This window comes from Mus caroli, chromosome 6 (assembly GCF_900094665.2).
Source record: "Mus caroli chromosome 6, CAROLI_EIJ_v1.1, whole genome shotgun sequence".
In the NCBI taxonomy this organism is placed as follows: domain Eukaryota; kingdom Metazoa; phylum Chordata; class Mammalia; order Rodentia; family Muridae; genus Mus; species Mus caroli.
In genome coordinates, this window is record NC_034575.1 from 33,041,942 (window position 1) to 33,057,087 (window position 15,146).

General features: G+C 43.1%; 2 protein-coding genes and 1 long non-coding RNA gene across 7 annotated transcripts in view; 2 read left to right on the forward strand and 1 right to left on the reverse strand.

Annotated features, from left to right (window-relative positions):
- Nucleotides 1-1,211, forward strand: part of Ttc26 (tetratricopeptide repeat domain 26) — a 42,922-nt gene extending 41,711 nt beyond the window's left edge. Inside the window, exon 18 of the mRNA XM_021164800.2 lies at nt 751-1,211. Within this exon, the coding sequence (XP_021020459.1) occupies nt 751-862 (112 nt within the window). The 3' untranslated portion in view covers nt 863-1,211. The remainder of the gene's footprint in view (nt 1-750) is intronic.
- Nucleotides 1,212-2,976: 1,765 nt separating this feature from the next.
- LOC115031332 lies at nt 2,977-9,438 on the reverse strand. 2 transcript variants are annotated; one of them, XR_003836957.1, is made up of 5 exons: nt 8,497-9,438; nt 5,531-5,633; nt 5,075-5,122; nt 4,324-4,425; nt 2,977-3,033 (listed from the first exon to the last, which is right to left on the reverse strand). It is a non-coding gene; the product is annotated as an uncharacterized LOC115031332 (long non-coding RNA). The 2 variants fall into 2 exon arrangements; XR_003836958.1 differs by having other exon boundaries at nt 4,324-4,479.
- A 217-nt stretch (nt 9,439-9,655) lies between these two features.
- The window catches only part of Ubn2 (ubinuclein 2), a 76,020-nt gene continuing 70,529 nt past the window's right edge, over nt 9,656-15,146 (forward strand). For 2 of the 4 annotated variants that reach the window (XM_029478832.1, XM_021165456.2), the window contains exon 1: nt 9,657-10,321. In XM_029478832.1, the coding sequence (XP_029334692.1) occupies nt 9,896-10,321 (426 nt within the window). In that variant the 5' untranslated portion in view covers nt 9,657-9,895. Of the gene's footprint in view, nt 10,322-15,146 lie in introns of all 4 variants that reach the window. The other 2 variants (XM_029478831.1, XM_021165455.2) reach the window with 2 other exon arrangements.

Consider the following 15,146-nt stretch of genomic DNA (forward strand, 5'->3'; position numbering starts at 1 on the left):
GAAATGTAAAATAAGAAAATACCTAATAAAAAAATGAAAAAAACAAACAACAACAACAACAAAAATCGCAACCAACCAACCAAAAAAGACAAGACCACAAGGGGAGCAGATCCACAGACAGTTGCCAAATCTCTGATGAGACACCAGGGAAGCTTCAGCCTGCCTCACCTAAACTCCAAGCTTTAATCATAATAAATCTTAACTTGGGGCTGGAGGAGGCTTGTGGTTAAGAGCATTTGCTGTTCAGTCATGAGGATCACAGTTTGAATCCCAGCACATATATGTCAGGTGCTCACAAACACCTGTAAGTTCAGCTCCAAGGGATCTGACACCCTCTCTGTCCTTCTCGGGCACCTGCATAGTGAAAATATACTCATACATACATACACATATATACACACAGATTGCATATATATATGCATAGATACACACATACATAAGGATGCATGCATGCATACATAAAATGAGTTTTTAAGTTAAAACATGTTTTAGTTAAAGTGCAAATGCTGGGTAGTCACTAAATTCTGGTCCTTACTGCTATTCTCATTTATATTATATTTGAACCATTTTTGAGCAACCCTTTGTGTGGAAGAAGCAACCCATTGTCATGGCTTAGAAAAGTAGCAGCTTTGAAATGCCCAGTGGAGGGTCCATGAGCACAGACACCTCACTGCGATATAGTACTAGGTCGTGAGATCGCTAGTTTTTCTTCTTTATTGAAAAAATGTGTTCTCTAAAACCTTTCCTCAGAGAGACCCTCCGAGAAGTGCTGCATTTACTGAGAAGCACAGGAAACACCCAAGTGGAGTATATCATCAGGATCATGAAGAAGTGGGCCAAGGAGAATAGAGTGCCCATCTAAGCAGCCAAACCCTAGGCCAGGACCAGCTTCCTCTCAAGTCAAATTGGAACTGTTTTCCTGCACTTGAATATGCAATCCGGGATCCTGCTTGATTGACATGTCCTTCCTTGCTCTTAGAGCATTAGGATGAGTGGGTGGTATGTGTGGACTTAGCCATCAGGCAGCAGGAGCTGACACCCAATGTCATCTACTGGTGAAAGTTTGTTGGCCTTCCCTGGTGCCTTTCCTCCCTAATCACCCTCAGCACTAGTCTGTAATTTACTGGCTTTAGGAATAGATACTAGTTTTGTTTTTCTTTCTCTGTTAGCATTTCAGGACATATTTTTTTTTCTTTTCTTTTTTTCTTTTCTGAGACAGGGTTTCTCTATATAGCCCTGGCTGTCCTGGAACTTGCTGGGATTAAAGGTGTGTACCACCATGCCCGGCAGGACATTTTCTCCTACCTGCAGTAACAAGTACCTTTATACTAGAGAATTGCCATCATTTGATCATATTCCATCATCTTGTACATTAGCCCATCCATGACTACATCTCTGACTCCTGGGAGAAGTCGTCCTGAGCTGTGTGATTCTGAGGATGGCCATGAGGCCCTCTACCAAACAGCAGTCAGTAGTAGATAGTTAGCTTATGAGACCACTCTGTGAGTAGCTTGTTACGTCTAGACAAGCTGAGTATGTGGTTTTAAAAAGGTGAGTGAAAGGAAAAACTTGGCATCTCTGAAGGTATGTAAGTCTCAGAGTTAGGTCTCCCTTGTATTTTAGGAAACAAAGCCAGGGCAGGGTTCTTACTATCTTCTGAATGAACAGCAATTTTGAACATAGGACTGGGAAAGTTTTCATGAAATATATATATATAATTTTTTTTTTCTGAGACAGGGTTTCTCTGTGTAGCCTTGGCTGTCATGGAACTCACTCTGTAGACTAGGCTGGCCTTGAACTCGGAGATCCGCCTGACTGCCTCCCGAGTGCTGGTATCAAAGACGTGTGCACCACTGCTCAGCATATGTACCTGTTTATATTGCATACACATGAACACATCATAGGGATTTATTGATACAAGTATAAAGCAGGTCCTTTGAAGAGACCTCCTAATGGCTAGCCTCTCCATCATATCTCAGCCTCGTGTCTCTGAGCTGTCATCACATAAACTTTTTTCTACAACAAAGTATTGTCAGGCTTCCATTCTACTTTCAGAAAACAGACATACATCTTTTTGTGTATCAGATTACCTGTTTATTTGTATGCTCTGTAATTTTCTTCTGTAGGTCTGAGGTACACAAGCTAGAACATACAGACCCATCCTCATAGAGCAGGGACTGCACAAAGGAGGAGGTGGCAGAATTTTTAGAAACACCATTAATTCTTCCTCCTGCCCAACCTCCTGCTGCAGATGGCAGATTGGAGTTCTGCGCAGAAAGGAGAGGGAAACCTGTACAGAGTAAAACAGCTGAAGCAACAGGACCAGAGGCTGAACACAGCCTTCACCTCTAGCCAGTCCCAAGGTGTTCTTCAGCTCTGTATCTCTGAGTCCTGGGAGAAGTCTTCCTGAGAAGATGGCCGGTGTGCCATCTTTTACATTAGGCTCAGATATGATTGGGCCAAAGCACAAAACACAATACTGGTCTAACAGAACTGCAGGAAACAAAGCTGCACCATTTCCTTATGCCAGAGCTTCTTGTCTTGTTCTGGTCTTCCCTCCTTTTCAGTAGCACCTGGTTCTCTTTGTCAAAGGCACTAGGTGGATCAGCTATGACTAAACCTGCTATAGTTCTGTGAATCACTCTTATGAAACTTATTTTGCTTTAAATACTTGGAAGCAAAAGAGTGGGAATGCAGATCAACTCCTGGGAGCTGTTGACGTCTTCAGTGACGCACTGTTCAGTTCCAGCTCCTTGTTCCTGAAAGACACTCATTCACAGTCATGGACTTCCCAGTGAGACTTTGTGAGTTTACTACTTAGTAGTCTCTATGACATTTTCCTTGAGAGAAGGCTGTCTGTTCCCAACAGCAGAATTTTAGATTACTGTTTAAAGTTTTTAATGTACAGGATTGAGACAGAAACATGAATGCTAGTTAAAGAGAAGCACATTCAACTCTGTTAGGAGGGATAATTGTTTCTGATTGTCTTGACAGGGCATCAAATTCGTACTGTGTTCTCTCACAGATGACAGCCTGGAAAAGAAGGGCTTGGCTGGGGAATGTGTAATTTATACAGTCTATCATATCAATGTACTATTTAAAAATAATCTGTAGTGTATACTTAAAAATGGAAAAAAACACTTTTACAACTATTTTTGTACAACAAAAGAATCACATACAACTGTACTATATTTAAATTAAAATTTATTTTTTGGTTCTTGTCATGTGTATTCATGTTTATGCAGCTGTGTTCACGTGTAGAGGTTAGAGGTCAAACTGAGTGTCTTATCTCTTTCCACCTTATATTTTATGAAACATGCCTGGAAAGTTAAGGTATCTGCATATGCTAGATACCATGACTACACATTTGCCAAATCTAGTGGAATTATATTTAAAATAAGGGGCTTAGGAGCATTTAATACAGGTTTTGTTTGTTTATTTGGTTGGTTTTTCAAGACAGGATTTCTCTGTGTAGCCCTGGCTATCTTGGCACTCAGACAGTAGACCTGGTTGGCCTCAAACTCCTCTGACTTCTGCCTTTGCCTCCTGAGTGCTGGGATTAAAGCTGAGCACCACCCCCAGGAGGCAGAATATAGTTATTTTTTTAAGCCTGATAAGATGGCACCACAGATAAAGGTTCTTGCCTCTAAAGCAGTGATTCTCAACCTTCCTAATGCTGCAACCCTTTAATACAGTTCCTCATGGTGTGGTGACCCCCAACCATTTTTTTTTTTTTTTTTTGCTGCTACTTCACAACTCTAATTTTGCTACTGCTATGAATCATAATGCAAAGATCTATGTTTTCCAATAGTCTTAGAGGACTCCTGTGAAAGGGTTGTTTGACCTCCAAAAGGGGTCAAAACTCACAGGTGGAGAAGCACTTTTGTAAAACCTGGTGGGTGACCTGAGTTCAATCCCTGGAATTCAATGTGAAGAGGGTAGGGGGAGAACTGACTCTATAAAGCTGTGCTCTGACCGGCACATGCACATGTGGCCGTACAAGTGTACATATGGAGATAAAACACACATACAACAATAATGTTGAAATAGTGAATAAAAAGGAGAAAGAACAGACTTAAGTTTCAAGAGTATGCGCTCCTGTGATGACTACTACTACTTAGGGAATAACATTAACATCGTGGATAAGATCCAAAGAAACTGAAAATTAAGGTCATTTTAACTTTACCTCATTACACAGCAATACAAAGCGTTTAAATTATCAGAAAAATATATACAAAAATGAAGCAACTAGACAATGTCAAGGAGTTTTTGAAAGATGTATAGGAGAAAGCATGACAGACGAATGCCTCTGCTCAAACTTACCTCTTGTCCAAACCTGTATATGGGCTTATGTCATCCATTAAAGCAACGAGACTGGTGGATTGGATCACAAAGTAAAATCCAAGGCTGGGCTGCTTCCTCTTACTGAGAACAAAGTAATTCGTGATCATTAAAGTGAGAAGACGAGTGGCAGTGCAACTGGGAAAATGCAAATAGAGAGAGAGCAGGTGCCATAATCAAACAAGGTTGGATTCAGGTCAAAGTCATTAAGCAGGCCACAGAGACACACTTGGAATGCAGAGGCTCTGTTTCCTGATGAACACAATGGTTATGAACATGCAACAAAGGAAAGGCACCAATATTCGAAAAGCAAAAATGATGAGAGATAATGGCAAGTTGTGAAAGGTGAAATGGAAATGTAAGTAAAGCTGCAGTCATCTACACATTATTGGCAATAAGCAAAAGCTTCATATGTCAAAGAATATACCTCCCTTCAAGGACCCACAGGCTGTTCAGTAAAATCCACAAAGAAAATACATCCCTTCCCATGGACAGATTGCTCCCCGTTCCAAACATTTCACAATTGATTAACCCAATTGATTCAAACACTATTTTAAAATGATTAATATATTTAATTTGTGTGTCTATGGGCACATGTGTTCCATGGCAAGTGTGTGAAGATTGGAGAACAAGTTGGGGCACTGGTTTTGTTCTTCTCCCACGTGGGTCTTAGGGATAAAACCCAGGTCCTCAGGCTTGACTGCAATCACTTTTACCAGGTAAGCTAACTCACCTGCCCAGCACCGGAGCTTTAAATGATGTATTATCCCCATTTTACAACCTGAGAGAAACAGACACAAAACAAGTGCTTAAGTACTCCGTGGTAAGGTCCTAGAGTGTGTGATAGTAAGCAGCAGAGGAAGAGTTAGACCCAGGCAGCCTAGTCTCACTCTGTAGTTTCAACCTCAAGGCCCAAGACCTCCTTCAGTAAACTCAAAAGACTGTGTGTGCATGTGTGTGTGTGGGGGGGGCGGTTTGCTTGTTTCTGGGTTTTAAAGACAGTTTCTCTGTGTACCCGTGGCTGCCTGGAACTCACTCTGTAGACCAGGCTGGCTCCAACTCAGAAATCCACCTGCTTCTGCCTCCCAAGTGCTGGAATTAAAGGCGTGTGCCACTACCCAGCTCAGTGTATTTTTAATCACGATGTTATAAAGCAGAAGTTAATACCCAAACCAAACTAGGTACTTACTGTGCCTTCGAAACAGTTTCTTCTGTGTTATGCCAGGAATCTAACCCTGGAGTTCTGGCAAGCTTCGAAACATCCTGCCACAAAACAGCCAACCCAGATACCTCTAAAATGTTTTAAAGAAATATATACATAAATAAAATCAGAGACAGAAAAAAAAATAACAAATACCAAGATTAAAACTTTCCTTTAACTTTTAAGTAAAAGAGTCTATATCTAGATTTGTATTAAAGCTCAGGACAAGGTCTTGAATCCTTACACACACACACACACACACACACACACACAAAAAAAAAAAAACAATGAAAATGAGTGACATTGGGCTCTTGAGAAATTGTAAAAAATTTATTGAAATAAGCATAAGGCTGCCACAAGAAATACTAATCAACTTGGAAATTAATTAATTTATAAATAGAAGCTATATGGTGGTGCCTGCCTAGAATCCTGGCAGTCAGAAGTTGGAGGTTTGAAACCAGTATAGACTTTACAGATGTTTTCTTATAAAAAAAAACCCAAAACAAACAGAAAAATGATACTTACAAATATGTGAAGGAGCTGGTTTTGAAAATGAATTTCAAAATAAATAAATAGAAGTTAAACCAGTAAAAGAAAAAAATCCTGTATATCTCACCAATCAAGTTGGATAAAAGCAAAAATGTACAGACTTTTATAGCTCTTTGGGCTGTTTAGATGGCTCTGTGGGTAAAAGTACTTGCCATCAAGACTGAGGACTTGAATTCCATCCCCAGGACCACACTGTAAGAACCCATTCCTGCCAATCGTACTCTGATTTCTATTACCCTGTCCCCACACCTACATAAAATGTAGTAAAATATAGCTTTGATAAACTCAAAGGACTGGGAGCACTGGTTAAAGCATATGTTCTTTTGACAAAATCATATGTGTATGGTTTTTTTTTTTTTTTTTTTTTTCGAGACAGGGTTTCTCTGTATAGCCCTGGCTGTCCTGGAACTCACTTTGTAGACCAGGCTGGCCTCAAACTCAGAAATCCGCCTGCCTCTGCCTCCCGAGTGCTGGGATTAAAGGCGTGTGCCACCACGCCCGGCTCATATGTGTATGTTAGTGATATTATTCAAGATACTATAAATTTCGCTCAAAGAGGACTTATTATAAAAAGGAATAGAAACCAGGTGTAGTGACACATGCCTAGATACAGGGTTTTTCTGTGTACCCCTGGCTGTTCTGGAACTCACTTTGTAGATCAAGCTGGCATTAAACTCACAAGAGATCTGCCTGCCTCTGCCTCTTAAGCACTGGGATCAAAAATGTGTGTAGTTATACCCAGTGGTACTCGCCTTTAATCCCAGCACTGGGGAGGCATAGGCAAGCAGATCTCTGTGCTTTCGAAGCCAACCTGGTCTATAGAGCTAGTTCCAGGTCATCCAAGGGTACATAGTAAGAGCCTGTCTTAAAAAGCAAAGCAAAATAAAATAAAAACTTTATTCAGCACTGATACAATAAATATGGTAATATGCTTTTAGACAAGCTAAACAAAAACTTATGGTAATGTCACAATCTGAACTGTTGCTACAGAGCATTTACAATGAAAAAGTATAGAACAGCTTTATGCTAGATATGTGTAGCAAACCAGTCTTATATATTACTGTGTAGGAAAATAGGTTAGAAACTAGAAATTAGCATTTAAGCAATCCTAGGCCAACCAGATCATTCATTAGGTAAAGGCACTTGCTATGTAAGGCTGGCCACCTGGAAGGAGAGAACAGACTCCACCAAGCTGTCCTTTGACCGCCATCATTTTCACTCTATGCTACATTGTATTAGTATGGTAGATTAAATTTCATGGGTGTATGTGTGTGTGTATACACTGGATTACAGGAAAGAAACTACTTTTTTCTTGTTTTGTTTGTTCCAGACAGTGTCTCACACTACATTGCTCTGGCTGTCCTGGAACTCACCCTGTAGACCAGGGTAGACTCGATTTCAGAGATCCACCTGCCTCTGCCTCTTAAGTGCTTATTTGAGTAGCTTACACCACGGTTAGAACCTACTTCTCTCTGTGGATTGATGTTCAAAGTATTTTCAAGGCACCCAGAATTAGATAATTGTATGAGAGGTTACCTACAGAAGAGCTTGACTCAAGGACAGACAGACTGCAATTTCTGGGATAAATTGCAGAAACTGAACACAGGTATAACCCTCAGTCAACTGGAGATGGGATAGAGATACATCAGAAAGTGTACCAGAAGCCGGGCGTAGTGGTGCACGCCTTTAATCCCAGCACTCGGGAGGCAGAGGCAGGCGGATTTCTGAGTTCAAGGCCAGCCTGGTCCATAAAGTGAGTTCCAGGACAGCCANGGCTACACAGAGAAACCCTGTCTCAAAAAACTAAAGAAAAAAAAAAAAAAAAGGAAAAAAAGAAAGTGTTCCAAAAACTTTAATTGCCCATTGTAAGATGGCAGAAACAGAGCCTGTGGGCAGAAAGGTCACTTCAATCCAAAAATAGGAGACCCAAACAAAACCAGGAGCAGTGGAAGGAATGTTGGGGGTAAAATATAATGTCAAGGAAATATTGCAGCATTTTAAGGAAGAAATTCATCATCTTCCTTTTTTTTTTTTTCTTGTTGCTGCTGCCAGTTTTGTTTTTTGTTTTGTTTTTTTTTCCAGACAGGGTCTCACTATGTAGGTCTGGCTGGCTTAGAAGTCACTAAATAGACCAGGCTGGCCTTGAACTCATAGAGATCTGCCTGGCTCCAGAGAGCCACCACTTCCATGGTGAGATGGCTCAGTGGGTAAGAGCACCCGACTGCTCTTCCAAAGGTCCAGAGTTCAAATCCCAGCAACCACATGGTGGCTCACAACCATCCGTAACGAGATCTGGCGACCTCTTCTGGAGTGTCTGAAGACAGCTACAGTGTACTTACATATAATCAATAAATAAATCTTTTAAAAAAATTATATATATATATATATATGAAGTGCTAGCTGACCTGCAGTTGTCTATGTGGACCATGTTGAAATGTAACAGCCTGTATCTTCCTGACACTAAAGGGTTACATCTCTACACCTGGCTTAGAGCTAGCAGAATCTTTTGGGTTGAACATTCCATCACCATTTGGTACACCTTTGGAAAGGAATAGAAGAGCAAATATTAAAAACGTCACAGGGGTTGAACATTCCATCACCGTTTGGTACACCTTTGGAAAAGAATAGAAGAGCAAATATTAAAAACGTCTGTGATGTCTCTTTGACTCAGCTCTTCAACATCTAATATAATTGATGCAATTAACAAGCTTGGGTTTCCATGAGGATGCGGCAAGGGAGCCTTTCAATTCACTTTCTACTGAATAGATGAAAAGGGCTAGTAATTCTCCTCCGTTAAAATCTGAATTCCAGTTCGTTTCCCACGATGCTCCAACGAAGCTTAAGCAACGCTCCTTCCCACTCAAAGATGAGCCGTGAATTTTCTTCCCCCGGGAGCATGTCCCCTAAAATAACACCAAAGGCTGCCAAGACGTTCAAGTCTTCAAGAACTGTTCCTTTGCCAGTTCAATTTCCCAACTGAGGCGCGTCACTGAACGTCTCACCGCCCGCCATGCGCAAAGCGGCTAGGAAGAGGTGTGGGAGGCAGCGGTGTGGGAGGCAGCGTGGCGCTTTCGGGAGGGGTCTGGGGAAGAGTCTAGTTTTCGCTTTTCTACCCTGGACACCTCAGGTGACGGGACAACAGACCGGCGGGCCGGGCACCGGGCCGCGAGTCCCTCACCCCTGCCCTGGGTCCGCCTGGAATTCTCAGCTGACAACCCTGCTCTCCGGCGCCGAGAGCCAGAGGCCAACGTCGGGCGGGACCCGGCGCCATGACTGTGTCGGTCCCAGGCACATCGCGACGCTCACCCTAAGGGATCCGCGAGCGTGCCTCGGTTTCCGGGCGAGAGGAGGAAATCACTCCGGGAACCCCAAACCCCTCCTTTGAAAGCAAAGCGTAGAGAGCGTCTCCGTTGCCACGGAGACAGGCCTGTCTGTGACGTCACTTCCGCCGAGCTGTCTGGCCTCCAGACTGTTGAGAGGAAAAGGGGAAAACTGAGCAACAGCCACGACTGTGGACGCGAGCGTCTCGAGTGTGCGCATGCGCCCGCTCAGCGGCCTGCTTCTATTTATGTGGGGGATCCAACATGGCGGCTGCGGCGACCCTGGCGATGGCGGTGGAGCCCATCAGAACGTAGTAGCGGGGACGGGGACCCGGTCCGCATTCACGGTGGCGTCCGCGGGGACAGCTGAGGGTGCTGGAGGGAAGAAAAGTGACGGAGAGCAGAAGGAGAGGCGGGCAGGCGCGCCGTGCGGCGTCGAGGCGAGAGCCGGCTCGAGTGAGCGCCGAGGGCCAGAACAGTGGGGATGGCGGAGCCGCGCAGAGTCGCGTTCATTAGCCTGTCACCGGTGAGGCGACGCGAGGCCGACTTCGCGGGCGCCGAGCGCGAGCCCCCCCGACTGGAGCCGCAGCCGTACCGCGAGCCGGCCCGGGCAGAGCCGGCCCCCCGCGCTGACGCGCAGCCCCCGGCGCGCGACAAGCCGCTCCCCCAGCGCGAGGTCAGCCGCGCCGAGCCGCCCATGGCGCTGCAGCGCGAGCCCCCGCGGCCCGAGCCGCCGCCGCCGCCGCTGCCCCTGCAGACTCCCCCTCCGCGGGAGTCGGCTTCCCGGGCGGAGCCGCCGCCGCGACCGCCGAAGGAGACGGTTCGCCTGGAGCTGGTGCTCAAGGACCCCACGGACGAAAGCTGCGTGGAGTTCAGCTACCCGGAGCTGCTGCTGTGCGGAGAACAACGGGTACAGAGGGTCCCTCCCTCCCGGCCGCCCCACAGCCCGGGCGCCTCCGGACCCGCCGCCTGCCCGGGCTGCTCTGCACTTCGCTCGCCCCGGGGGTGGGGTGGCGGGGGCCGGGCAGCTAGACGGGGCGGGAGCTGCGCGGCTCGGCCCTCCTGGGTGGCCGATGCTGCCCCCACCACACCGCGCCGAGCTGGTTTTCCTGTGCACCTTTCGAAACCTCAGCTTTTTCCTCCTTTTCCTTTCTGTTCCCCACACCAAATCCCGAGGCCCTGTGAGCCGTGCGGCTAGCTTCTTGTGGCACTTCCATCTGTCGTTCCTGTAGAAGGGAAGCGAAAAAAAAAAAAAAAAAAAAACCTTGGGGGACACGCCCCCCGGTCTGAAGCGGAGAGATTGTGTGACCCCTTCTCGGCTCATCCTCATCCTTCCTCAACCCAGCTGTACCGTGCGCCAGGGCTGCTGAGATGGGCTCCTGGCCGGGTGGTTTATTTTCCTTGATTGAAGGGGATTTAAGAGAAATTAAACATTTTCAGAAACTAATGATTCCACGTTAGGAATGAAAAAGTGGATTCGTAATGTGGTTGCACTTGTGTTGGTAAATATTGTTAGCTTTGTGTGTGTGTGTTGTTTGTGCACATTGTCTTTGAATGGAAAGGTCTCCTGTCTTACCCGGTGGCTGCCCAGTCATATTATTTGAGTGGCTCTCATTAGTTCGAATTGGGAGCATTTTGTCCGTTGTGGATTTCTGGAGAATGACGGAAAAAAAAAAAAAAAACATTCGCTTTGAATTTATAAAAAAAAAAAAAAAACTTAGGAAAAGACATCGGTATGCTTTTGAGGGAACCGGTGAACAATGGGATTAGGACAGCGGTTTGTCGGTGATTGTAATTTTTATTGTTGTGGGTTGGTGGTCTTTAGGAAGAAGAGATGGGAGAGAGAGAGAGAGAGAGAGAGAGAGAGAGAGATAGATAGATAGAGGCAGCAGATAGACATTGCTCTCTTGTTTAGCGACTATGCTCTTTATTAGGCCGGGCTTTCTAATGGACTCCAGAATGCATTAGTTCCTTTCAACTATCTTTGTTTTGCAGTGGATTACTCTTTAGTCAAAAGTCTCACATTGAATAATATCATTAGTCTGTGTTCATTTTGCGCCAGTTAATCCTTTGATGGCTATTAACAAGTATGGTGTGGCCATCATTACTAAATGTTTTCAGAGAAATCGAATTGTTAGGGGTAGAGACCATTTTGGTCACTTCCACATAATACTTTGTCCTGTAAACTCAATTCACTCATAACCCGTTCTGTTTTTATAATATAAATGCCTCTTTTTTGTCTATTAAATTGGAACATTTTCCAAAAAAAAAAAAAAATCCTTGCTTTGCTAATATTAAGTGTACAATTTTTACAATTTGTGTAAGTTGCAGATGCAAAACATTTTGTAGATGGGCATGCTAGTCTGTCACCTCGGCACTCTGGAGGCTGGAGTGGAAGAATGGAGAGAGTTCAGGGCCACATAGTGAGAACCTGCCTCAAAAAACCAAAACAAAACAAAAAATAGGGTGACAAAATGGCTCAGCAGGTAAAGGCACTTGCTACCAAGCCTAAAGACCTGAGTTCCATAACCAGTATCCACATGGTGGAAGGAGAGAACCATCTTCTACAAGTTGTACACACACACACACACACACACACACAAAGTATAGTAAAACAGCAAGACAAAAGCCATTTTTAAGTAAAAATACATAATGCTAGTTAGTGTTTTGTCATTGTGCAAATATATAGGAAGTGCCTACACTAACCCAGATGTTTTGTTTTGAAACAGGATTTGTGTAGCACCAGCTCTCCTAGAATTCACTTTGTAGACCAGGTCTCCAACTCAGATCTCTCTGCCTCTGCCTCCTGAGCACTGGAGTCAAAGGTGTGCACCCTCCTGCCAGGCTAACCTAGGTGTTTTAATCTGTTTTTAGCTATATCATACTTCTATTTAACCTGCTATATAGGCTCTGTGGAATTTACCATTGTGTGTGTGATCTTTCCTTTACCTTTAAAGCAATGTTTGGTATATGGCTATACTTTTATATTCTATGGGACATAGGAATTGGGTTTAATTTTTATGTTTGCTTCATAGATATTATCAATTTAGGGATTTATTGGTCCAATTTTTTCATTATATATTCAACCATATATCTTTTCTTTGTAATTCCACAAAAGAATTTATTGTTTTTCATTGTGGTCTACTTTTGTAGGAAAAGTTAACACATTTTCCTATGATTAGTCCTGTTTAACATATTTATTATTTAAGAATGTGTAAATTACACTTCTGTAAGTGGATTGTGATAGTTCCATAAAGAGAGCCTAGGAGAGTGACGAACTAGAGAATGTCTGGAAAGTGGTGATCCCAAAATGTCTCCTCTGGGAAGTCTGTTCTTTTTTCCAATGCTAAGAATGAAGCCAAGGGTCTTGAACATCCCAGGCCAGGGATATGCTGTATCATTTGACATGACTCCAAGTACACCATCCTTTGTTTTTGAGACAAGATAATTTTAAGTTGGTAAGGTGCCATGAACTTATTTTGTAGCCCGTATTGGCCTTGAATTCACAATCTTGTTGTTTCATGTTGCTGAGTAGCTGGGATTATAGTCCTGTACCACCAAGACTGGCTGAGATTAGTTTATTTTTAGAGTTATAACTTTTCCAAAGTAAGTTTAATTTTGAGTTACTATAATTAAATAGTGTACCATATAGTAGGATAAGTCAAATTAGAAAAAAAAGTCAATTTTTAAATAGCTGTATGTCAGTGAACAAGATTTGTCAACTGACAGTTGGTAGCTGTGGACTGTTTGGAACAGTAGAACAGTATGTGTATGTACCATCTGCACTGGGGTACATTTAAATAAACCCCCTTTCTACCTGCTGAATGAAGTGTGCAGTCCCAACTAGCAGGTAGACAGTTGGAATTCTTTTGTATTTATGAGGAAAAGTATATTTTGGCTAACTCTTTTTTTGGTTTTTTCGAGACAGGGTTTCTCTTTATAGCTCTGGCTGTCCTGGAGCTCACTTTGTAGACCAGGCTGGCCTCGAACTCAGAAATCCGCCTGCCTCTGCCTCCCGAGTGCTGGGATTAAAGGCGTGCGCCACCACGCCTGGCTCCAATTTATATTTTGGCTAACTCTTAACAAGCAAGATCACCTTGCAGGTTAGGTCAGCCCTTTGATTTGTTTTTTCTTTGTGGTATTCATGCCATAACTGTGGTTCAGGTGGTGCCTGAGATCTTGGGATCCCCCTGCCCTGAAAGATCAGTGTGCTCACCATTGCAGTAGTGCGTTATGAAGTATGTTTTGGACATAGCAAATACGCAATCAGGTAACCTGAGTACCCATTTGAGAACAAAATGAATGAAATGTTTCCTGTAAGAGAAAAACCATGATAATAGAGGTGATATCTGCACTGTTCCAGAACTCTGTTATTCCATTGTGTCTGTTGGATAAGACCTGTAAAGGATTTGCCCCGGCTACTAGGATCAAAGGACAGAATCGTCACATTGATACCACACAAGCTGATAATTGCAATTGTTTCACCTGGGTGGGGGAGATTCTTGAGTTTTTATTGGGAAAAGAGATGGTTCTTTGTAGGTGTTTGTTGCTTTGAAGGAAGGTCTCACTGTGTAGCCCAGATTGGCCTCTAATTTCTGTCAGACTTCATCCCTCAACCTCCTGAGTGCTAGGGTTGCTAACATTCTTAACTGTAAAGGAGACGTGAGTCTGTTTTAATTTTATAGAGTATATGTAAACAAGAGGTAGATTTTGTTGCCTGTATTAAGTACAGAAAATCTTTTAGAACAGGCTGGGCATGGTGATACTCTTTGTATCAGGGTACTAAGGCAGGATTGTGACTTTGAGGCCAGCCTAGATTGTGTAGTGAAATCTTGTCTTGAAAAAACATTTAGAATGACATTTTAAGATGATTCAAAGTTAAAGAAAAATATAAATCTTTGTGCATACTATGAGTCAGGCTGTGTTGGAGGTAAAGCTCAGTGGTAGAGCTTTGTTGGAGTAGACTACCATGTGAAAGGCTCTGGGTTCAGTAAGTCCCCATCAGAATAAGGACCTAGTGTTTGTGTTTGGACTCCCAGTGATGGGAGAGAACATGCTGACTGCTTCAGTCAGTTCCACGAGCTTCAGATGACTGGCTATGCCCTATTGGTGCTTACTTTCCCTACCAGTCTTATTTGCTAGTTTGTTTCCCATTGAATTGTTTTATGTTTTGTATTCATAATGCCAATTAGGATTAGAAAGTATAAATATTTATTATTACATTTAAAATTTGATTCTAAAATCAACTCCTTAAAAATCTTAAGAAGTTCTTTTTATTCTGATGTGCTGGGAAAGATGACCTTCATCCTGCCTTCATCCTATCCATGTTTCCCTGCCATGTTTTGGGCTGATTTTGTGTGTCAGTCTTTATATTTAGGATGAAGTGCCTTAGTTCCAAATTCAGGATTTTATCCTGGTTGTAATACACTTTCATTTTTAATTATTTAAAGCCGCTACATCAGTTTGAAAAAATTAACCCTTTAAAACATTTCCTTTGAGATGGTTTTGGTTGCGTACACGTTTAATCCCAGCATTAGAGGAGAGAACCAGAAGGACCTCTGAGTTGGAGGCCATCCTGGTGTATGTAGTAAGTTAGGTCATCCAAGACTACATAAAGACCCTGTGCCAGAAAACAAATCAGGCAAACAACCAAATTGGATTTACTTTCAAAGTAAATTTTTAAAAATTAGGTAAAAATAGTATTTTTTAAAAAGTAGCTCTTGGCTTTTTTTTTT